Source organism: Eriocheir sinensis, chromosome 38, assembly GCF_024679095.1.
Source record: "Eriocheir sinensis breed Jianghai 21 chromosome 38, ASM2467909v1, whole genome shotgun sequence".
Taxonomy (NCBI): Eukaryota; Metazoa; Arthropoda; class Malacostraca; order Decapoda; family Varunidae; genus Eriocheir; species Eriocheir sinensis.
In genome coordinates this window covers 3,017,046-3,042,648 of record NC_066546.1, presented here as the reverse complement: position 1 = coordinate 3,042,648, position 25,603 = coordinate 3,017,046, and the positions used below count along the sequence as shown (strand labels likewise).

Genomic DNA, 25,603 nt, shown 5'->3' with positions numbered 1-25,603 from the left:
AACTCTGTGCTCCAGCCGGCAACTTCAAAGTGGAGGTAACTGGTAGGTGGTGATGGTGGTGGAGGTGATGTTGATGGTGGTGGTGATGATGATGATGGTGGTGGTGGTGATGATGGTAGTGGTGGTGGTGCTATAGTGGTGGTGGTGGTGGTGGTGCTATAGTGATGGTGGTGGTGCTGGTGGTGGTGGTGATGGTGGTGGGTGGAGGAGCTGGTTGAGAGAGAGAGAGAGAGAGAGAGAGAGAGAGAGAGAGAGAAAGTCGGACTGACGTGACATATATGACATAACTCAGGTTTTATACTCTCTCTCTCTCTCTCTCTCTCTCTCTCTGTTTATGAAAACCACCATCACCAAGACCACCACCACCACCATCATCATCACCACCACCACCACCACCACCACCACCACCATCATCACCACCACCACCACCACCACCACCAGCACCATCATCACCACCACCACCATCATCACCACCACCACCACCACCACCATCATCACCACCACCACCAACACCACCATCATCATCACCACCACCACCACCACCACCACCATCATCACCACCATCACCATCAAAACCACGTACAGAGTGAGGGAAAGTGGGCTCCCCAAGATGGCTGCCGCGCAAGGGTAGCTTGCCTCACCCGCCGCCAACCCCACAACACGGGAGCGCGCGCTCTAGGTATATAACTCTGTGGTCTTGATACATGTCATAGACTTTAGAACATCAGTGTGTGTGTGTGTGTGTGTGTGTGTGTGTGACAGGATTTGGGCTACTTCAGTGAATTTGCGACTTTTAGGGAACCCTTGTGCTACTTTTGATGAGTTTGATCTGGCACCACTGGCGAAGGACGGCGCCGTTTGGACCAAAACAACGCTGCTCGATCGTTCCTTTGGTATCATGGTTTACGGCTCTACGTGCAACAACTCTACTATCTGTATTGTATGATGTCACCCTAGGAAGTATTATTGTCTCCCTGATGGCACCCTAGAGGCCTCTGTGGTCATGGGAGGTCAATTAAGCAGGAAGAGGCGGGTTGCAGTAGGTGGGCTCATGCCTAGTAATGATCGGCATACTTGGCTTCTCACGAGGATAACAAACAAGGAACAAAACAGCTAGACTTTCAAAGGGGCCAAGAGCCAATTTATCCAATGCAACACCAGTGTCGGGCACAAACGGCGTTTGATCGTTGATTCCGTGAACGGCGTCCAGGTTTTTAAAATAAAATGTTAAAGGGAAATTTTTAAAATTTGACGTGACGATGATAATTAAATAGATTTGACTTTTAAATGGCATTTTTATTGTATTTATATAATTCTTGGAGGTTTTTTATTTTTTTGAGATAAGTTTATAAAGGTTAACATTTGGGAGACGGTAATTGTGGAGATTGACTCTGCGCCTCCAAAATACGATATTAGGCCTCCATGTTATAGTAAAGGGACAAAATACATGTCCCTCAGCCTTAATATGAAGGCATAAGTACTTACAAGTAAAGAAAAAGGCCTAATCCCCTTCCCCTAACGATCTTGGGGGACCCGCGGGAAATCAGGTTTTTTGGGTGGGGGAGCACATTTAAACTACTCCAACCGAACTTTACATAACCTAACCTCTAATGGGGGTCTTCGCCCCCCTGGAACCTACCACATGTATGATATGCCAGTAAAACTAGAGAAGTACAACAGTATGTGAGACCTTAGAAAGGTTACTATTCTCGTGGGGGCAATATTGGAGGCGCGTAGTGAATTTCCATATTTACTGTGATTTGCCAGTTAACAGCGTTACCATTTAAGTTAAATTTCATTCCTTCACCAGTCTCTATTCCGGACTAAACTATTTTTTTCTGGTAGTTTTCGCCTGCCTGTTTTGAATTCATCTGCTTGTTGTTTTCCCACAGAACATTAAATCACTAATAAAATGAGACTTTTCAATGCCTGTCCAGCACCCATCGCCACCACCGCAAAATATCTCGCAGAGAGGTTCAACTTGTTTACTGTTTCTATATTTCACTCACTGCTCACAAGGATCACAAGTGGACAAACTAGAACAAAACCAGACAAAATAATGTTTTACCCGCTCTATATATTTCCCTAGTGTGCATGCATGGTGGACAGCAGAGCGACTTATTTCTGTGAGGAGATATTTTTCACAACACCGGCCCGTGCAGTAGGCTGCTGTCATCATGTCCCATCCTCTCGCTGTGTATTTCCATTGCTCCACACCGCGTGTCAAATAAATTTAAACTACCCCAACCTAACTTGATGGAACTTAGTGTAGTGCAGTGACTAGGCCTGATAAGGAAGCCTCCCATAACCCACCTAGCGAGGGGGGTACCTCTTTGGCTGACACGGTAAGGAGTGGCTCTCCCGTCATGCTGGTCGCAGGTTCAATCCCAGGTAGCCGGCGAATACCTTCTCGTCTTGATTAATTTCTCGTGTGTTTCGATACATGCAGAGGACGTGTGGGGCCGAGAGAATAGTAGAAAAGAGAAAATCAAATCTCGGGGCATTTCACTAGCTCAAGGGGGGGGCTTCACCCCCCTCGACCCCCCCTAGGTGTTACGCTCTCCCTCCCAGCCCCCCCATTGCGCCCCGAGGCGCCCGCAAGATGCCACCATACTAACTTACCCCAATCTTTAAAAATCGATGTCAACATTATAAATAATTTGCTGTGGTTATCTATGGGGTTCAAATTACTCAAAATGAGAAGCTCTATCTGATGAGAAGGGTAAGAAAAGCCATGTTGGGACTGGTGGAGGACTGAAATAATAATACCAATGATCCTTAGCATTGGCGAATATTCAGATATCTAGGCTGTAATGAGCCTCGTCTGTTTCATTACACATAACGAATTACGGCAATAAAAAGCTCGCTGTGATATGACATGCTGAGAAAGAATGCGAGTTAACTATTGCTTTATTGTTGGAAAGTTACTACATAAGATGACAATAAGAACATCACAAATTATAGTTTTCATGGGCTGCAAGTTAATAGCTTATAAGTATGGTTATTTGGTGCTCGCAGAGTATGAAAGACACCTGCCAGATATTATGATGAATTATGATGCAGTGCGTGGCCACACAACTCTGAGCAAGATATATGTATGGATCAGTAGATAGGAGAGGAATGCTAATTGCTAGATATGGTTAAAATAGTTCTTCATTGGATGGCAATGATATAAGGATTGAAAAGGACTGTAGTGCTTGAGGAGGGAAACACAAGGTCAGGGAGGATCAGCTAACTTGTTGTCTGCTGGGTAAAACTGCAGAACTACTTCTTTCCCTCAACTGCCCCAGCCCCTTCTACCACCCAAAACAAACCTGGGGACCTGTGGGGAGTTTTTTTTTTTTTGGGGGGGGGGAGGGGGGGGAGGAAAATTTCATGAAAAATGGGCATTGAAAGTTTCCCTAATAAAAGGAAAATTCTCTAATCCTGAGTGTTTAAGTTAAGGAAAGCTCCCTAAGATATTATATTGTAATGTATTCTAACCTAACCTAGCAGAGGAATATGCTTCTGCAGTTGATCCGTTGACGAATGTTTGCCGTGTTATTGGATGGCCAACCTAGTGAACCCCCCCCACCGCCGTCGCCCACACTGCATGTTGAATGTTTATAAACTACCCCAACCTAACCTTGACCCCCCTTCTAACAGGGGGTGTTGCTCCCCTGCTAACAGGGGGAGTTGCTCCCCTAGACTCCCCTGCTAAAGGGGGGGAGGGGGGGGCTCCAGCCGCCTTGACCCTGTTAGAAAGGAGAGGCACATCAGAATTTACCAGAAAGGAGTAGTTATGTTTAAAAATTTGCAGGATGTTGAGAAACACAAATTTACCAAAATGTTCTACTCCTAGCATATTAGGTTTGGTATGATTAAGGTAGGGCCAGGTCTAACTAGATGAGGAATGCAGCAGTCTCTCTCAATGTGCTTAACACCCTGGATGACCCTGTAGAACCTTCATGCGTGAGACTCTGCGAGCTGCCCAGGAGTGCATAGGAGAGCGCCCGAGATCTAGGAGTGGCTTTGCCTCGGTGGAGACGCTGGACGATATTGAATAGAGTTATGCTGCCAGACTTGCTGGAAATTAGGACCAGTGCAGGGCTCTGTTGCATAGGACTAGAGCTCTCCTGAGGAGAGACAAAGAGAGGTATGTCAGGGGTTTCACTGAGGATGTCGAGGGCCATTTAAATGCGAATGACCTCCAACCTGCTTATCGAGCCCTGAAGAAGCTCTGCTCCAAGTCTTCCTCTCAGGTGAGCACTATCTGAACAGCTGATGGCTGCCTTGTGTCGGACATGGATGGGCTCGTTGGGGTGAGTACTTTGAGCAGTTGTACGCGGTGGACCCTCCACGTGGGCAGCTTCCAGTTGCTGGGTTGCAGGTGGCAGATGATGATCCACCCATCGACGAAAGCCCACCCTCTCTGGCCGAGGTCAGAGAGGCTGTGGCAAAGTTGAGGGGTGGAAAGGCACCTGGCACCTGGCATCTGTAACATCAGTGCAGAGCAGCTCATAGCTGGAGGTGAGGCCATGATCCGTGTGTTGCATGCAGTCTTGACTGTCGTATGGCAGTCTGGTACCATTCCTGACTGAAAGAGGGGGCTAGTCATCCCTATCTGGAAAGGGAAAGGGGATCAACAGGACTGCAACAACTACCGTGGTATTACACTGCTCAGTGTGCCAGGCAAGGTGCTTGCCCACCTGTTGCTGATGCGAATTCGCAGCCAGCTGCGGAAGCTGCAAAGACCTGAACAGTCAGGGTTCACGCCTGGTAAGTCAACAATTGACTATATCCTAGCGCTTTGCATACTGGTGGAGTGTCGACGTGAGTTTCGACAGGGGATGCTTGTAGCCTGTGTCCATCTCAGGAATGCGTTTGACTCAGTGCATCGCGAGCCACTCTGGGATGTCCGTATTCGTAATAATTTAGCATGTGAAAGCATTATTATTGTAATGCATTTTCAAATAAGTTTTACCTTGGGGAGGGGCCAGGGTGGCAGCCAGAAGGGGGGTCACCCCCCTCAGTTAGAGGGGGGTGCGAGGTTAGGTTATGAGTTAGGTTGGGATAGTTTAAATATATTCGACATGCAGTGTGTATGTGTGTGGGGGTTGGCCTCCACTACGCTGGCCATACATGCCCGACATTCATCAACACACCAGCTGCAGCAGCGTTCGCCGGTGTTAGGTTATGTTGGAATATATTACAAGACAATAGGTAAGGGAACTTTCCTTAAAGTTTCAAAACTGAGGACTTTTTCCTATTTTAGAGATAATTTAGGGAAATTTTGGCAGCCCATTTTTTCAGCAATTTTTGCCTTCCCCCAAATAACCTGACTTGCCACAGGTCCCCAGGCTTGTTTTGGGGGGTAGGTAGAGGTTACTGGGGTGGCAGAGGGGGTGGAGATAAGGCTAAAGATAAGAGGGTGTGAGAATGGAGAAAACAAGGGAAATGAGTGGAGGAAACGAGATTGGAAGAGAGAGAGAGAGAGAGAGAGAGAGAGAGAGAGAGAGAGAGAGAGAGAGAGGGGGGGGGGGGGGGGTCAGGTAAAGGTGAGGAAAGACGATTTACAAAGATTTACATAGAAAATCAGACCACACAGACCAAATGGTCCAGACTAGGTGGTCTGTCCTTAAACCCAAGTGATTTTACATTAATCAGATGGCTCCAAAACGTTGCTTTTCTACTCTAGTTAATATTAAGTTGAAGGAAGTGACGGTCGAGCTTGTTTTTAAAGGAGTCAATCGTGTTACACTGGACCACTGATGGTGGGAGCTTATTCCATTCTCGCACTACAACGTTGGTGAAGAAAAATTTGGTGCAGTCTGAATTTACTTGTCTACATTTGAGTTTTGTGCCATTGTTCCTTGTTTGCAAAGTGTCATCGATCATAAACAATTTTGTTCTGTCTACATTCGTGAAACCATTAAATATTTTAAAACATTCGATCAGTTTTCCTCGGAGGCGACGTTTCTCAAGAGAGAACATGTTAAGGGTGGAAAGCCTTTCTTCGTAGGATTTGTTGCGCAAGGAAGGGATCATTTTTGTTGCTCGACGCTGAACACCTTCTAGTTTAGCAATGTCCTTTGCATGGTGGGGAGACCAAAACTGTACCGCATATTCCAAACTTGGAATATGTTTAGTCAGACCCCACTTGTGGGGTCTGACTAAACTATTGTAGAGCGGAAGTATTACATCTTTATTTTTTAATAAAAAGTTTCTCTTAATGAAGCCCAACATTCTGTTCGCTTTATTTGCTGCATCGATGCATTGATGTGAGGAAGAGAGAAAAGGTGTGAGTGGGAGGGAAAGAGATTAAAAGATTAGTAAGAATTGAGAAAAATAAAAGTTTACTTAAGATTAATTAGAATAAAGGTGAAAATCACATGGTAAAAGATATCATTTACGATTTTTCTATTGTATTTTGCCTGATCTCTCTTTCTTTTAAAACTAAAACTGCGTGTTTTGCTTAGTAGAATAAAACTGGAACCATCTAATACCATGTATAATTGACCAAACCATTCCTTGAGACCATCCATCACCGGCAGAGATTACATCGTTTAAATCCCAGGTATTTAAATCGGTCGCCCTTTAATTTTTTGTTTATTTTTACGTACGCGTAATGTAGCGCCGTACTCATGCATTTCTAGACAAACATCATTTAACATAAAATGGTCAGGAGACTCCTGTCTAAAACATACTGGAATGGTTGAGTAATATTTCAAATGGTTTTAGAATTAGAAGCCATTGAGTACTAATTGGAGCATGCGCGTATTAATAGGATTTTTGGAATTCGTACCCACTCACTTTCAACCTTCCCTCTCAAAAAGTATTGAATGTATCTAAATTTCCTTTATATGGGATAAAGGCCAATCATTCATTCCCCTACAAATTTACCCCATATCCAATATTCTACGCCTCCTGGTTTTCTGGCGAGAACTCGTAAACAAACAAAAAATCACCGATTTTGGCGTTCTAATTGGCGAACCTACCACATGCTAAATTGTGGGCTAAATGCAGCAAGACAAAACGCAGTGGACCCAACAGAGATTTGCAGCTACTGTGACAACTTTGAACCACAATTCTGGTTACTTGAACACCAGCCTTCTCATTCATCTTGGGTTTGGTGGCTCTCAACACACTGGTGCAGGACTATAGATTCAAGAGTCAAAAAGAAAAAAAAAACAACCAAAGGGGACAACTAAGAGGCCACAAATAAGAAAAGACAGCCAGCATTACAAGACAGGAGGCTTCTAAAACCTGACAACAGTGAGGAAGGTATCGGATTCTGACACTCACACCAGCGTGTATATAATATCTTATTTATAAAATAAAAGGGGACCAGGTGCCAAATGGGCCTAAATTTTATATATAATAAACACTGGTTTGCCTTCATTTGTCACTCTTACCTCAAAATGTGTGAAATTATACTGCTTTAAGCCTAAAAACATCATGATAGAAACTCTTCACCATAAAACTGCTCATATCTCGAAACTAAAGTTATTGACATTTGGAGTCAGGATTGGAGTGAATACAAGAGTTGTGTATTGAAATACGAATGTGAATACCTCACATTCCAACGATTATGAATACGAGTTTGAATACACTGAAATTGTTTTAATTCGAATACAAATACGAGTACTTCTTGAAAGCATTTATGAATACAGTGAGTTGAGTTTTTTTTTTCAAATAGTAAAAAAAATAAAATGAGTGAATTACGTAAAGTTGAAGTGATTACTATAAAATATAATCATTTGGCTATATTGTATGGGAGGCACAGTTTTGGCATCACAATATTAGTGGGTGAAAATGAGTTAAGAAAAAAAAAGTGTACAGATCGTTCACAGGGGTATAAGTCCCCAGAAAAAAAGTAAACTAAAAAAATAAACAATTAAATAAATTACAAATTTGCCACCACATTTCATTATATTGGCCCCAATGATGATTTTAAAGTGATGGGCAACATAAACAAATACGTACAAAACACTGTATGTTGAAATACAAAGTGAGAGTTTATTGTGTTCCTAAAAAGGACAAAAATATTCAGTATCAAATGATTTGAATCACTTTATGTCATCCTACACATCACAAAGCTTAACCCGTACAGTACCGGCCGATTTAAATATTTTTGGCTTGCCCAGTACCGGCCATTTTTTTTTTTTTTTGGCTTAAAAATGTTCCATGTGATGGGGAAAGTGGAAAAAATAAGAAAAAACATATGTCATTGACCTACTTTTCGCAGAACTCCATGAAGTGTTACCACGGTGTGGCTGGAAACGGCCCCTGACGTGATCGATGGTTTATGGAGGATTTGACAAGTGACAGAGGCCAGGTAGCCCATTTTTGTTGCACACAGGTTTAGAATACTCCAGAGAGCACCATTTCATGGGGTATAAGTGTGGGATCAGGACAGTAGAATCTCGTGTTACAAAGGCGGCTCAGTATAGCCTATATCCTCCTCATCTGGCACATAATCCTTGTCCGAACCAGACTCTGAGAGTGCTACAGCGTCTTCTTCAGATGAGGAAACCTCAAACTCACTGTCTATCGCCATATGGCAAAAGGAATGGGCTGCCGCGACATTGTTTACACTTAGTCTTGATCTTGATCTTGATGTTACAGGTGGCTTGAGATTCCTCCCCAGTTTGGGTAGTGATGCCAATGCTACAAACGCACTCGCGCAGTGTTGTCATTGTCGGTAGCAGTCTCTGTTGCAAAAATAAACCCGCTACATCGACTGTAACAGTGTTTAGCAAGCCCGACGTGTATATGCGTCGCTAGTATTTCCTGCCAAGATCAACAGAATATACCAGGTCTTCTCAACCTCATACCAGAATTCTCCTCTTCTGCGCATTGACGTCACCTGCAGCCCCTCAGTCTGCTTCGACTAAAGCCTACCCACCAGTCCTCCCCTGACCACAGGTGTAGATGCATCCCATGTGCTTCATTTTCTTTGATTTCGATGGGTGACTTTAGTATTTAGGATTAAGGAACTGAAGCAGTCACAGAATTAATGGGCAGCTAGGGGTAAGAAAAGACTGGGTAGAAGAGGATAAGGTGTTACAGAGGGTGTCAGGGTGGACAGGAGAACTGTTCAATAGAGGATGATTCCGGCGAGTAAGAATGTCAAAAAATACTTGGATAAGAAGGTTCATCACACACACACACACACACACACACATATATATATATATATATATATATATATATATATATATATATATATATATATATATATAAATAGAATTATATTAGAGAGAGAGAGAGAGAGAGAGAGAGAGAGAGAGAGAGAGAGAGAGACTGTGAGAGAGTGAGTGTGAGAATGTGAGTGTGATAGTGTGAGTAAGTGTGAGTGTCAGAGTGTGAGTGTGAGTGAGTGAGTGAGTGTGAGTGACACACACACACACACACACACACACACACGAAAACTGAAATGTTTCAGTATCCCATGAAATATCTCGTTTTCTTTATTATTCTCCGCCTTCTCTATCATACTGCGTATATAAAATGTGATAACTAAAATCTGCCACGACGAAAAAAAGCTATATTTATCCGTCATCTCCAGACATATTTTCAACACAAGTCGGTTGATAAATAGTCAGAGCTGGGCGCGTTACTGGATATCGGGTAGTCCGGTACCGCTCCTCCGCACCTCGAAACACATATAGTCCGTACCTGTACTTCCGCGCCTAAATTTTTTTCACTCGTTCCGGTACTGCACCTCCGCACCTCCGGTACCGTACCCAAAACTATTAAAGCGCGCCTGAAAAATCTAGTCCGTACCTTAAAAAAAAGAAATACAAGGCAATACTGCAGCAGCATTATTATTATCATTATTATTATTATTATTATTACCATTATTTTTGTTATCATTATTGTCATTTTAACGCATAGAATCTCCACCACCTGAAGTAAAGTAACTACTTTTACACTCATCATAATTATCATACCTCAGCACTTCCTTTAAGACGGACGACAAACGGTATATTTTGAACCGGGCCGTAAATCTGAATGAGTGACGTCACTCAAGTGGCGGGAAAACATGCCCTGCAGCACAGACCGCGTAAACGACCGGAAGTATTACTGCAGAGCGCGGACTGTTTGTCGTTTTCATTTTTTTTATCCTTGAAAACCTCAGGTGCGGAGGTACGGACTTAAAATACTGCCGTTCCGCACCTGTTACTTCCGCACTTTTGAAAAACTTTCCGCACTTCGGACCTCCGCACCTCGTATAAAGGTCCGCAGGTCCGGAGGAGCGGAGGTGCGGACAGAGGTACGGAAGTGCCCAGCTCTGTAAATAGTTGAGATTTTGTGAAGAATGTTTGTCATTTATTGGCATTTTCGGCGTGTATTATATTTTTTCCTCGCTAGATACTAATTGTATCTCAATGAAACTTGCGGATCTTATTCTCAAGGTACAAAGACGTATACAGTCAAACCTTGGTTTACGAGTGCCTTAGTTTACGATCAAGTGTTTTGACTTACAAGCAAAAGAAAATCACGAAAAAAATGCCTTGGTTTACGAGCGGTGACTTGGTATACGAGCATCCTATGTACGTTTTTTTTTCCCGCCAAGGGTGGGGACACGGGCTATATGGAGGCCGTCGTGGTCAACCGCGTACATCCCTAAGAGGAGGAACCACAGACCCTTGCCGGGGATGCTGATAGACCAACCATCGGCTGACGTCAGCCTAGCCGACCAAGTCGGTCTTTCATCGAGGGCTGGCGTGGCTTTTTTTTTTATTTATTTATTTATTTTTTTTTATTTTTTTTTTTTTTTTACAAATCGAAGACGTGAGTGTGGGTTCCCTTTGTTCGCTGTAAGATGAGAGTGCTCAGAGTGGAGACTCTATTCACATTGTTAGAAAACAATGGGAATAGTCTCAATTTGGGCTGCCACCTTGAGCTCTGAAAAATAAGGAATGCAATATCCCATTCTCCAATACAGAATGAATCCATATTTTAAGGAACGGATGGCAACCCTAAAATTTCTCTAGCCTGCCATGACTGACAGCCATTGCTGGTTAAGGCAGGGGGAAGGGGTGTGGGACGTTATGACACGTATTTTACATGTATTTCAGGATGACCCTTGACAAACATAATTTTATGGACTGGTTTAGTGGTTCCCCGAAAAATGCGCTCACACAGTTCAAAATACTGAATTTTATCTACTTAATCATTCAGACAGCCAAATACAGAACAAATGGTGTTCTTTATTTTAAGGGAAGGGTGGAAATTAAGTTGGGAAACTTGGTCTCAGTCCGCTTTGTAAATTCGTAAATAACATATATGTGCACTCTTGTAGGATTGCATTTGTGCTTTTGTGTGCGATCTTAAGTGTTTTCAGCACTACAGTGTGTGTTATTTGTGCTTTAACAATGTCCCCCAGAAAGATGGATAAAAGGGATGGTGCTGCAAAGAAGAAAACAGGAACGGAGGATACTATGCTCACAACAAGAAAGGGGTGCGAGCAGTGATGGGATTCAGTCGGTTCGCACCGGTTCGCAAGAACCTGTTCTTGGAATTTCTTTAATCCCTAGAACCGGTTGTTACTGTTGGCTTAAATCAGGGGTTCTCAATTTTTCCCCCATGAACACCTTTTACGTAAAAGTTATAAGATCCTGTTGTTAGCGAGTCTTGGAGAGAACCTGTTCTTAAAAAATCTGAATCCCACCAATGGGTGCGAGCCCCAGCGGCTTGCATGCCCTCCTGGACATGACTGACCACCGTTCACCCTCCATCTCAGACAATACATTGGGTTAGCTTCATGTTGGAGGTCGAAAGTAGTTCCGGTGCCTCATGAATAGGGAAACTGCGGCTGATAGACCTCGGTGGGAAGCCTACATCTTGAGCGGAGCAAGGATCCTTGGAGCGGAGTTAGCGGTTGCGGGAGTCTCCGTAAGAGACGTAACACATTGATTTGTGGTTTATATTATTTATCATTGGTATTTGTTGGTAAAATTAGTTTAATTACGTATAAAATAACATGTAAATGATTTTTATATTAATATATTTTTTTGAGATATGGGATGCATTAATGGAATTTACATTAATTTCAATGGGGAAATTCGTTTTGGTGTGCGAGCAAAATTCTGGAACGAATTAATCTTGTAAACCGAGGTTTGACTGTTAGGGATGTGCGGTATCGACAAAAATATCGGTATTGCCGATATCGGTTTTCTGAAATAATACCGGTATGCCTCTTCCCGGTATAAGTCATGATACCAGTATTACCAGTATTTCCTAAAAGATACCGGGAATACCGGTAACGGTATTTACTTTTGAAATGGAATTTTTTTCGTTTGTCTATTCTCGAACAATAAATTATGCAACACTACATCGCACAAGGTACTTTTAGGTGACTTCAAACTATTATTATTTTTTACATAAACAGTATTCTTAACATAGCTAATGAAAAAAAAGTCTTCTTAAATATTTATTTTAGGGTTTGTATGTGTGTAATGATAATAGTAATAGAAATAATAATAATAATAATAATAATAATAATAATAACAATAATTTTAATATTATTATTAATAATAATAATAATAATAATAATAATAATAATAATAATAATAATGAAAATAATAACAATATTAATAATAATAATAATAATAATAATAATAATAATAATAATAATAATAATAATAATAATAATAACAATAAAAATAATAACAATGAAAATAATAACAATAATAATAATAATAATAATAATAATAATAATAATAATAATAATAATAATAATAATAAATGGGTTAATAAGAAAACTGCATCATAATGATGGAAATACTAATGCTCATAAAAGTAAAAGTAATAAATAAAAAATAATAATAAGGTAATGGTAATAATTAAGCTATGTATGTACACAAACTAAACATTAATTAAGATATTTACAATAGAATGGAATTAAACTGTGTGTGTGTGTGTGTGTGTGTGTGTGTGTGTGTGTGTGTACAACTGAGTTCAGACTTCACCAAGCCATGTATTATATTCGAGTGAACTCATACAAACAAGCATTAACGCTCTGAGGCGACCGATGAGCCCATCACTGTCAAGTATTTATGTGCAAGCTGAGCTAGAGTTAGAAACGTTTTCTTGAGGTCCAGCCACAACTTTAGCAGGCATTGTATTATATATATGTTATGAAGACATTAATATGCATATATAGAAAGAAAAGAGGGAATTACGAAGGAAGAAAGAAGGAAAGAAGGAAGGAGGCAAGAAGGAATAATTTTAACCCGGTAGCAGCGACGGGCCAAATTTGTGGCTTTACCATGTACCAGCAACGGGCCAAATTTTTGCCATGATAATAACCCCCAAAATAGGTGATGCATAAACTGATCACAAATGCATTGGTATATATATTATGAAATGGTTTGCGTGAGTGATGCTTTTTCTCTCATTTTTCTCGCTTAGAGGGGCCTTTAAGAAACATGATCCCCGCAGCTACCGGGTTAAGAAAGATTATAGATACACTCAAGAAATTATGAGTCAAGTGAAAGATAACTCTCTCTCTCTCTCTCTCTCTCTCTCTCTCTCTCTCTCTCTCTCTCTCTCTCTCTCTCTCTCTCTCTTGAGTGGGCGCCAGTCACTAGTGGCATCCCTCAGGGCTCAGTTCTTGGCCCAGTGCTCTTCATTATTTACATCAACGATGTGGATGTTGGACTCAGTAATTCCATTAATAAATTTGCAGACGACACAAAGATTGGTAACTCGGTTCTCATTGACGAAGACAGGCAAAGCGTCCAAGAGGATTTGCACAAAATTTCAGCTTGGTCGGATAGATGGGAGATGCCCTTTAACGTAGACAAATGCCAGGTCTTTCAAGTTGGAACAAGAAATAAGAAGTTCGATTACAAAATGCGTGGCGTTAAACTCAAAAGCATTCAATGCATTAAGGACTTGGGGGTCAAAATCACGTCAAACCTCAAATTCTCACAACAATGCATCGATGCAGCAAATAAAGCGAACAGAATGTTGGGCTTCATTAAAAGAAACTTTTTATTCAAGAATAAAGATGTAATACTTCCACTCTACAATAGTTTAGTCATACCCCACTTGGAATATGCAGTACAGTTTTGGTCTCCCCATCATGCAAAGGACATTGCTAAACTAAAAGGTGTTTAGCGTCGGGCAACAAAAATGATCCCTTCCTTGTGCAACAAATCCTACAAAGAAAGGCTTTCCACCCTTAAAATGTCCTCTCTTGAGAAACGTTGCCTTCGAGGAAAACTCATCGAATGTTTTAAAATACTTAATGGTTTCACGAATGTAGACAGATCAACATTGTTTATGATCGATGACACTTTGCGTACGAGGAACAATGGCATAAAACTCAGATGTAGACAAGTAAATTCAGACTGCACCAAATTTTTCTTCTCCAACGTTGTAGTGCGAGAATGGAATAAGCTGCCACCTTCAGTGGTCCAGTGTAACGCGATTGACTCCTTTAAAAACAAGCTTGACCGTCACTTCCTTCAACTTCATATTTACTAGAGTTGAAATGCAACATTTTGGAGCCATCTGATTAATATAGAATCACTTAGATTTAAGGACAGACCACCTAGTCTGGACCAAGGGGTTTGTGTGGTCTGATTTTCTATGTAAATCTCTCTCTCTCTCTCTCTCTCTCTCTCTCTCTCTCTCTCTCTCTCTCTCTCTCTCTCTCTCTCTCTCTCTCTCTCTCTCTCTCTCTCTCTCTCTCTCTCTCTCTCTCTCTCTCTCTCTCTCTCTCTCTCTCTCTCTCTCTCTCTCTCTCTCTCTCTCTCTCTCTCTCTCTCTCTCTCTCTCTCTCTCTCTCTCTCTCTCTCTCTCTCTCTCTCTCTCTCTCTCTCTCTCTCTCTAATAGGCTACTCATATCTCGTACGGTAAACGTTCAAGTAAACACAAAGACATGAAAAGATGAGTGAAGACAAAAAAAAAAATACACACGTTCCCTGCTTTCGTGGATTGGCCATTCGCAGGTTTGACGGTGGTTATGTTTAGATTCATGGGGCATAAATGTCATATTCACTGATGCCGTTTCAAAATTAAGCCCGAGCAGGAATCCTGGATACGAGGTGCTACGTGGCCCATGTTTCAAAGGCCAGTGGCCAGTAGTGAAGTCACAACTCAGTTCCTTTGTATTTACGTATTTGAATAGTTGTTATATTCATCGGGTTGGTCCATTCAATACTGTACAAAAAATACCGATAAAAATACTGATAAAAAAATACCAGTATAGCAGTATACCGATGTGATAAAAATACCGTTACCGGTATACCGAAGTGCTCCTGATACCAGTAATACCGAAACTAAAATACCGGTATTCCGGTATACCGGATACCGGTGCACATCCCTATTGACGATACATAAAAAAATACATGAGAATCTGAAAAGAATGAATGTTACCTCCTGAGTAACTACTGTTGCCTCCCCTTAAAGAACTTGTGAAAAGTAGTTTGTCTTAAGAAATTTGTAAATATTAGTGGATTTTCATTATTTTGTAATAATGTTATGTTTGCCTACGCTAAGATTTTAGCCCTCAAATTTCAGGTAATCTGGTGCCTTCTCCCCCCTCAGTAAATAAATAAATAAATATCAGTGCTGAAAACAATAACTAAATATTTATTTCTCTTCAACAGCCACAATCCCCACTTTATTAAGGTGGTGACCCCCCAGTTCACAACCCACAATGTCACTACAACGCTCCGTTGGTGGCATAGGAGATGAGGATTGCAGGGTGTTCAGACTCGTCAAGATACTGGCTAGTGAAGGTCGTCTTGCTCTTCACTTTGTATTCAAGAAGGGATGCAAGAAAGAATCCACAGAGACACTAGGAGACTACTTAAAAAAGAAGAAACACATGAGCAATAAGGATTACAAAAAAAAATTTGACTCTACGCAGCAAGCCAAAATAGATAAGGATTATTCTGGAAAGTCTTACGATGTTAGCCTTCTTTTTGCTTGCATCAAGTGGGGCTGTGATCAGCTTGCAGAAGCAAATGATGATAAATGGCGAGAAGGGCAAGAAAACTTGGAATCCCTCTGCACAAAAGTTAAAAATATGAGGAATGGATTGTTTCATGGGAAGGGAATACATAATGATGATGTTATGAATGAACTGTGCGAAGACATTACAAAAGCATTAGAGAAAATATATAAAGCAGCTGGGAGTAAGTATAGAGTGTCTGATGATGAAGTTCAAAGTTCATTTATGGAAATGAATAAACAGGTGCATCATATTATGAAAGTGCGCCTAGGAGACGAAGATTATAAAGAGCTGTTAAAGTTTAGAGAAGAACGAAAGAAATCCATTCTTGAAATTGGGAACAAGGAGTTGCCAGAGCAATATAAAGATATATCAAAAATTGATCCAGCATCCTTTGTGACGGGGAGAGAACGACTGCTTGTAAAAAATGTATTTACTAAGCTTGAAGTCATATGTGAGAACATGGATGAAACTTATGAAGTAGGGCATGAGGAGCTACTTGTGGTGAAGACTGAACATGCGGAAAAGCCAACAGTCATAATAGTGGAAGGTGATGCAGGAGCTGGCAAAACCACACTAACAAAACTGATCCTGTCAGATTGGGCAGAAGAATCCTCCATTTTTGAAGGTCTCAAACAGTATGACTTGGTTTTCCATGCTGAAGGAAAAAAAATGATCTCCTCTTACTTACAGCTAATTCAGGGCCTCCTGCCAACAGCTTCATATAAATTTGATGATGCCGACCTAGTTAGGTCTGTACTGCAGCTGAAGGTCTTGCTTGTCTTGGATGGCTTTGATGAACTAAATACAGAGACAGAAAAGCTTATCAAAGAACTAATACATAAACAAGTACCAAGTAGCAAAGGTCGCTTACAACTCCTGATCACCACAAGGCCCAGCAAGGTCCCTGATCTTTGCCGTGTTCTTGGTGCACACACTAAGAAGATTCAAATGAAATTAAGAGGAATATCTTTGGACAAAAGAGTGGAATTTGTAACAAAATTACACGATGAAATGATTAAAGAGAAACAAAGTAATCAAGACACCAAAGAGCTGGTTGTCCTCTTGAGACAGTCCCAGGCTCGCCTTGGTGAGCACTATCGACTGCCTCTTAATCTCACACTTCTCACCTACCTCTGGGCCTCTGACCCCACCAAAGTAAATCATGAAACAACCTCAACTGGCCTCTACATTGCCTTCCTGGAGCTGATTGAGTCCCGCTTGCAGACACGACTCCAGGAACAGTTAGGCTGTGTGACACTGCCCGAAAGTAGAAGTAAAAAAGTAGTAAGGGAGTTTCAGAAAGATTTGTACAGAGTTTGCATGGACATGCTTCTATCAGACTCAATGCAGCTCTCTTCTGAATCAAAAAAAACACTAGAAACGACGTGTGAAGACTTAGAAGTCCCTTTCAATGAAATGATTGAAGCCTTTCTTGTAGTTGAAAAGGAGTGGACAAGCAGTGGCTACAAAACTGAGCTGACTGTGCCTCACAAAAGCATTTTAGAATTTTATGCTGCAAATCAATTCATGACACATATTAATGAACCAAAGAATGATGAATCAGAGACAAGGGAACTTGTATCTATGTTGAAGAAACGTGGCAAAACAATGGCTGAAATAGATGAGTTCCTTGGGAGCTCTGAAAAGGAAGATGTAAAGTCGCTGGAAAAGATTTGCGATGATCTTCTAAAAACACACCGAAACCTGGCCAAGTATGATAACATGTTCCTACACCTGACAGGTCTGTTGACTCATCAGTGCCCTGACATGTTACATAGGTATGCTGAGGAGCTTGTTGATATACTAAAGGAAGCTGAATTCAAGGGAACCAAGTGGCTTGATATTCTTGTGGAAGCCAAATGTGATGACACGCTGGCCACCCTCCTAGCTCCTCTAAATGACCTTGTGAGTAGTTATGAACTCAAGCCACGTCTTATTACTTATATAGATGCAATGGGAACACTGCCATTACACTTAAACAAAACTTTCTGTACTAGAAAATTACTAGAGACAGGAAAATTGGCTTATCACTTGTGGACATCTGTTATTACACAGATTAACAGCTATAAGGGCATACAACTGTCAACAAAGTATTGACCAGACCATTTAGTACTCATTCATTAATGGTACATTGTTCTTATTCAATGCTGTATGTTTCCTCTTAATCTGTAAGACATTCATCCTTATGGCAGCAAGTATTGAATTATGGCCTGTGTAATGTGGACAAATGCCACCGATACCCTCGACTCCATTTTGCCTATCTTTTATGACGCCATATGAGTGTGCAACCGATAACTTGAGGGAAACAGGAAATTGACTTGACCCAAGAAAGAATTCAGATCTTTACAAAATAATGGCCAACTTTGTCATACCACTATAAACTTAGAAACACTCTCCTCCCAGTCATAATAAAAATTAATTGCTGTTATAAGTATTTATTCTAATAATAATTGAAAGGGCCTCTGGTGCAGTGGTTAGCGTTCCTGACTACGAATCTGCGGGTCTGGGTTCGAATCCCGGCCTGGGCAGTCGGCTTGTAGTTCATGTAGCTGTTCATCCTTCCATTCTGGGTGGTCGATAAATGGGTACCTAGGGAAACCTGGGGAAGGTAAACTGTGGTAACCTGGATGTTGCACTGGTCCTGTGTTGGGTTAAGGGTTTTCCCCCACCACAGGGTCAAAGAGCCAACAGGATGGAGATGAGCACCACTGCCATGCACATCTCAAGCATATGCTCCCAACTCTACCTTTCTAACTGTAATCATAATCTCGAATTGCCAAGTAATCAATCGAATATAATACCTGTGTAATCTCCCCAGGCCTATGATCAACTCACAATGCAGGAAGTATTGAAACATCTTGATCAGCCTTCATCATGAACACAGATTAACATGCTTTGTTCTGTCCTCAGCAACTCATAATCCGCGATGGCCATATGGGAGCTGCCCTTGAACTGTTCAAACACCTAGACACCAGCATCTCTGTGCAGGTTATTCTGGAGAATGAAGTGACCTACATTCCACGCTTGGATGAAATGTTGTGCCAGCTCTCTCAGAGGGACTGTGCAGTGCAAATTTTCTTCAAACACCAATGGAAAAATAAGGAAGGTGGATCTTCTGATGAATACCTTGGCATGCTGCAGCCTAAGGGGTGCAGTAATCAAAGGTACAGAAACTGGAACTACTTGGGGGAAATATTAAGGCAGTGTCTTGATTAATTCTTCCAAAGCACAAAATATTCCCTTCAAAACATGCTACATTTGTTTCTACAGGTGCAGCTTGACTAAATTCACAGGCCGTCTGAGCACACTTTCCTGCCTGCCAGAGACCACAACAGAGTTGAAGATTGCATTTGCCAACACAGAACATGCCAAGCAACTTCTGGTGGAACTGAAAGACTTGGTAAACAAAAGAAGTGGTATTACATATATTGGTAAGCAGATGAGCAGGTATTTTATATTCATATACGATAACTTTTCTTTAAACTTATTTCAAGAAACATAATTTATTTTTCAAAAGCATCTTTTATGGTTAACTTTATAATATTTTCTGAATACTAAAACTGCCATCTTGATTTGCCAGGAATCCACGTGATGTCTGAGGTCAGGCCTGAGGGCCTGACGCCTCTGCCTATTCTAAAACCCCTTAAGGGTGGAGAGTGTGGTACTCTTTGGCTCTCTGAGGTAGATAAAGACTGGCAGATGAAGTGTGGAGTGATTCGTGCACTCCTTCCAGATGGAGGGTAAGTCAAATCTGACACGTGGTGGGAAAATTGGCAATTACGTAACTGTAAAATTCCATTAGTTTTAACACATCTTTCCCTTTGATATGATGATTCATTTCTCATGGTCTCTAACTATATCAAAGAAAATTATGAGTTTTTTTCACTGATTATTTTTTATCAAATACTAATAAAAAGATTATACTTCATTAACTTGATAGAACATTTGGCACCATAAGACATTAAATATAGCAGCATACATGTTATTCAAGTATTCCACAGCCAGAGTCCTTCACCACCATAATCAGCAAAACCAATGGTCTTGCAGGATATTCAACTCCATTATGTTCCCTCAATGCAACTTTTCTGCAAAGCAGTGCACTGACATCCTTAAGTGCCTGAAGGAACTAGAAGTAAAGGTGAACAAGAAGGGAGGTATTCGCTTCTTCTCCAATTTCAAGAAAAAGGAACAAAGCGAGCTTAAGACATTTGCCAGGCAAAATTTTGGCTGTGCCCTGTACTGGTAAGGCCTTATTTAAGCATCATGAATTCTTTCTTGCATACAATGGGGAAAATGGGAATTAGGGGAGTTACTTTGCTAAAAAATTAATAAAGTGTCAAACATAAATAAAACAACTTATAAGAATACTAATTGTAAGTATTTAGGCTAAACTGTAAAGTGTGATGCCAAACTCCATTTTTATTGATAATATGGAAATCTGGACAAACAAAATCATTGTAAGTTAGTCCAAGTTATGTCAAGTTTATCAGAAGGCATCATGAACAATACTGGAAGATTTAAGGTTCAGGAATGAAAAAGTAGAATAAATAAAACCAACAATGTATTGAAAGTTGAGCTGAATACTTTGAAATGATCAACAAAATGTATTGTTTATAAATAAAATTCTTCCCCACAGCTCTGACAATTCCAGTGTATGGTAGCCTGACTGGTGGGAACAGAAGCCATCATGTGACAACATATTGCAGAGGTAATGAATGGCCCAAGGCAAGATGATGTGTGGAATCCAATGTCTCCCATGTAAAAACATTTTGCAATTTGAGGCTGTGAAGTATTGGGCTTTCATTCATTAAAAGTAAGTAAAGGTAAAGTTGGGGGCACATGCTATAGCTGCTACATTGATGCTCATTTTCACTCTCTTAGCCCTGGAGCCTGTAGTGGGTAAGACACTAAGGAGCTAGGAATCCACAACCCAGGGCCACAGGGCCAGTGTGACATCCAGGTTGCCACAGTTTACATTTCCCAGATTTACCTATGTACCCCTTCATAGACGAGCCTGACAGGGATTCCTCTGTGGTGCAGTGGTTTGCACGCCTAGATTCAAATCTCAGCCTAGGCAGTCAGCAGGCAGCCTACCCAACTGTTCATCCTCCTTTTTGGGCTAGTTGATAAGTGGGTACCTGAGGAATCCTGGGTAAAGTAACCTGAGGTAACCCAGATGTTGCACTTGCCCTTTGTCCCAGGGCAAGTACTTCTCAGCCACCACAGGCTCAAGGGCCAATGAAGTGGAGATGAACACTGACACCACATGCAGCTACAGTATATGCCCCCAACTTTACCTTTGAAAGGGAGGATGAACAGCTGGGTGGGCTAAATACCACCTGCCCTGGGCTGGGATTGAACCCAGACCCTTAGATTCATAAATAGGTGTGCTAACTACCACACCATGGAGGTGCTTTATTAAGTTACTGTGAAATATGTTTAATATTTTTCTAGCATGATACCCAATAAAGCTCCCTTAAAGCCGTGCAGTGTTTAGTATGTACAAGTACGTACCTCTTAAGGAAATGCTTAGTACATACTTATAGTTTTGCCCTTTCAAACAATTAAGCTGCAGTCATTTGTTTTTTACTTTTAATTCACTACTCCAGGAGTATTAAGGAAGATAGTGGAAACTCATAAATGCAATGTTTTTCATATATATGCATAGTTATTGAGAAAATTCATGTAGGTGTAATTCTGTTGCAAAATATTAAGCATATTTTGTGGGTGCTTTTTTTCTATGTCTACATGTACCTACAGTTTTACTACTTGAATATAAAATGAGTAATACCTGTGAATATAGATATTAGACTTCAAAATAATCTTGAATGAGAACTCATGATTGGAAAGAGAAGTGTTCATCTCAGCTTTGCAGCAGTGTAAACTCCTCCTTGCCCTGTCAATTGTTTCCATGTATTTCTATGTATTTGTTATATATATATATATATATATATATATATATATATTTATATATATATATATATATATATATATATATATATATATTTATATATATATATATATATATATATATATATATATATATATATATATATATATATATATATATATATATATATATATATATATATATATATATATATATATATATATATATATATATTTTTTTTTTTTGATGTGTAACTGTGTATTTGTGTCATCTGTGTGTTGGGGGTGCTAGTTCGGGGCACGGACCACCAGGATTACTGCAACATCGGCAAAAACAAGGCCAGTGACCCTGGTATTGCCAATGGGTGCTCCTCAATGACTCCAGTCCACAACTCTGCCCAGTACCCAGTCCATACAAGTGTTGAAAAGTGATGGGGCAAGGACACAGCCCTGCCTCACTCCCGCATTCACAGGAAAGAAGCTGGACAATCCCCCACACACTCCACAGCACTCTCAGTCCCAGGATACAGGCCAGTCAGCGAACCAAATGTCCTTGAAGGAATCCCATGGAGTCGCATAAGATCCCAGAGTGCCTCGTGATGTACTGACTCAAACGCCTTCTTGAGATCGACACAGGCTGCAAGCATCCCCTGTCGAAACTTGCGTTGGAGCACGTGAGTACATGAAGCGCTAGGATACGGTCAGTTGTCGACTTACCAGGCATGAACCCAGACTCTTCAGGTCTCTGCAGCTTCAGCAGCTGGCTGCAAATTCACATCAGCAATAGATGGGAAAGCACCTTGCCTGGCACACTGAGTAGTGTAATATCACAGTAGTTGTTGCAATCCTGACACGGTACCCTTTCCCTTTCTAGATAGGGACGATCAACCCCCTCTTCCAGTTGGGAGGAATGGTACCAGATTGCCATATGGCAGTCAAGACTACGTGCAACCTGCAGGTCATAACCTCTCCTCCAGCTTTTAGCAGCTTTGGACTGATGTTACAGATACCAGATGTTTTTCCTGTCCTCAACTTTGCCACAGCCTCTCTGACCTTGTCAAGAAAGGTTATACTTTTGTTGATGAGTGGATCAGCATCCACCATCTGCAACCCAGCAACTGGAAGCTGCCCACTCACCCACTCCACTGTGTACAACTGCTCAAAGTACAGGTAACTGTCGATTTACGCGTGTTTGGTTTACGCGTTTTTTAAATAACGCAGGATCCAAAATCCAAATAAATGTTTAATTTACACGTTTTTTTCCATTTATACGCAATATTTTAAGGAGTGGCCACTAAATGTCTCACGCAACTGGACTCACATGGCGCCGCGGCCACATAGCTGAGCTCAGTTCTTCCCACGCGCCACTTGAACAACAATACAGTACCCACGCTGCCACGCTACTCAACAACAGGGGTGGGCAGGTATCGGTACTAACGGTACCAGCTATACGGTACGGTACCAGTACCAGACTGCTCGGTACCGGTACCAATACTAGCCAGTCGCTCATGGTGTCTCTCATTTCTTCATCACACAAGTGAGGCTGAGACCGAGTGCTTGAGTGGATATCTAGGTGATATGGATATTCTCTCTCTCTCTCTCTCTCTCTCTCTCTCTCTCTCTCTCTCTCTCTCTCTCTCTCTCTCTCTCTCTCTCTCTCTCTCTCTCTCTCTCTCTCTCTCTCTCTCTCTCTCTCTCTCTCTCTCTCTCTCTCTCTCTCTCTCTCTCTCTCTCTCTCTCTCTCTCTCTCACTGAATGAAGTGAATATTTATTTTTCGATAGAAACCTTCAAACCTACCTCTTTTTTGATTTACATTGTTTTTTATTTACACGACCTCTTCAAGGACACAATACTCGCGTAAATCGAGAGTTACCTGTACTCAGCCCAACAAGCCTTCTGCCCATCCATGTCCAACACAAGGCAGTCATCATCAGTTCAGATAGCACTCACTGAGAGGGAAACTTAAAGCGAAGCTTCTTCAGGGCTCAGTAAACAGGTCAGAGGTCATTTGCATTTGAATGGCCCTCGACTTCCACAAAACCCCAAATATACTTCTCCTTGTATCTCCTCAGGAGAGCCCTAGTCCTATGCAACAGAGCCCTATATTGGTCTCAGCTGGATGTTGCGCCTACATGCGCAACGACATCACTTGCTCTCGTGCCCACGACCTTGACTCTTCTGAATTTTCCACCATCTGGCTAAGACTTCATTGTCATTCTATTACTAAATACATCTGTGCTGTTTATCTCTCACCTAACTCGACTAACTATGTAAAATTCTTTGACTATTTCAATTCTAAAGTGGAGCACATCTTGACTCACTCTCCCTTCGCTGAAATCTCCATCTTGGGAGATTTCAATGTTCACCACCAGCTTTGGCTTTCATCCTCTTTCACTGACCAGCCTGGTGAACAAGCCTACAACTTTGCTCTCCTCAACGACCTAGAGCAGTTGGTTCAGCACCCTACACGTATTCCCGACCATCTTGGAGACAGGCCCAACATTCTAGACCTCTTCCTTACCTCTAATCCTTCTGCTTACTCTGTCAAACTGTTCTCTCCGTTGGGCTCCTCCGATCATAACCTTATTTCTGTATCCTGTCCTATCGCTCCTGTACATCCTCTGGACCCACCGAAGAGGCAATGCTTCTGGCATTTTGCTTCAGCTCGGTGGGATGACCTGAGGATGTACTTTTTCGATTTCCCGTGGAATGATTACTGCTTCCAGGAGAGAGACCCCTCTTGTGTGTGCCCAGCACATCTCAGAGGTGATTGTCTCTGGAATGGAGGCATACATTCCACATTCTTTCTCTACTCCTCATGCTAAAAAGCCTTGGTTTAATCATGCTTGTTCTCGTGCTATTAAAGATAGAGAGGCAGCTCACAAAAGGTTCCAGAGCCTTCGAACTCCTGCTAACTATGGCCTTTACATTTCAGCCTGGAATCATGCCAAATCTATTCTCCGACTTACCAAAACTTCTTTTATCAATAGAAAATGTCAACACCTTGCTTCTTCTAATTCTTCCCGTGACTTCTGGCATCTAGCCAAAAATATCTCCTCCAATTTCACTTCTTCCTCTTTCCCTCCTCTTCTTAACCCTGACGGCAGCACTGCCGTCTCATCTGTCTCTAAGGCTGAATTCTTTGCTCAAACTTTCTGTAAGAACTCCACCCTGGACGATTCTGGGCATATTCCTCCTACTCATCCCCCCTCTGACTCCTTTATGCCTCTTATTAAGATTCTTCCAAACGATGTTTTCTATGCCCTCTCTGGCCTCAACTCTCAGAAGGGTTATGGACCTGATGGAGTGCCTCCTATTGTCCTTAAAAACTGTGCTTCCGTGGTGACGCCCTGCCTGGTCAAACTCTTTCGTCTCTGCCTATCAACATCTACCTTTCCTTCCTGCTGGAAGTATGCCTTTGTACAGCCTGTGCCTATGAAGGGTGACCATTCCAATCCCTCAAACTACCGTCCTATAGCTTTATTTTCCTGTCTATCTAAAGCTTTTGAATCAATCAATGTTTTTTTGCAGTATCTGAAGCAAGTAAACGGACTTTTTTAGCGCTGTTGAAAAAGCCCGCTTCCAGAAGGGCAGCAGCTTACCTCATCAGCCGCCCAGAAAGGCGATACAGCGGGTTAAGCGGAAGATTCAAAAGCACCTTTCCACTTCTAACCTTCTATCTGATCGCCAGTATGGGTTCCGCAAGGGTCATTCTACCGGCGATCTTCTTGCTCTCTTAACTGACTCTTGGTCAT

At 41.6% G+C, this 25,603-nt stretch overlaps 1 protein-coding gene across 6 annotated transcripts; it reads left to right on the top strand.

Annotated features, from left to right (window-relative positions):
- The first annotated feature begins 680 nt into the window (after window positions 1-680).
- Window positions 681-25,358, top strand: LOC127008547 (uncharacterized). 6 transcript variants are annotated; one of them, XR_007761184.1, is made up of 9 exons: window positions 681-940; window positions 15,609-17,863; window positions 18,869-19,122; window positions 19,229-19,389; window positions 19,539-19,698; window positions 20,006-20,200; window positions 20,595-20,666; window positions 22,140-22,521; window positions 22,722-25,358. XR_007761184.1 is itself a non-coding variant. In XM_050880718.1 (8 exons), the coding sequence occupies exons 2-7, from the start codon at window positions 15,659-15,661 to the stop codon at window positions 20,617-20,619; spliced, it is 3,000 nt and encodes a 999-aa protein (XP_050736675.1). In that variant the 5' UTR covers window positions 681-940; window positions 15,609-15,658; the 3' UTR covers window positions 20,620-20,666; window positions 22,140-25,358. The 6 variants fall into 6 exon arrangements, 5 of the variants coding, with proteins under 5 accessions (XP_050736675.1, XP_050736676.1, XP_050736674.1 ...); XM_050880718.1 differs by having other exon boundaries at window positions 22,140-25,358; XM_050880719.1 differs by lacking the exons at window positions 22,140-22,521; window positions 22,722-25,358 and having other exon boundaries at window positions 682-893; window positions 20,595-21,864.
- Window positions 25,359-25,603: the final 245 nt, after the last annotated feature.

Coding starts and splice junctions, on each gene's coding strand:
- LOC127008547 (XM_050880718.1), top strand. CDS start 15,659: ATGTCACTACAACGCTCCGTTGGTGGCATAGGAGATGAGGATTGCAGG. Junction 17,864..18,868: donor TAGCTCCTCTAAATGACCTT/GTGAGTAGTTAT, acceptor TTCTGTCCTCAG/CAACTCATAATCCGCGATGG. Junction 19,390..19,538: donor AAGTGGTATTACATATATTG/GTAAGCAGATGA, acceptor TTGATTTGCCAG/GAATCCACGTGATGTCTGAG.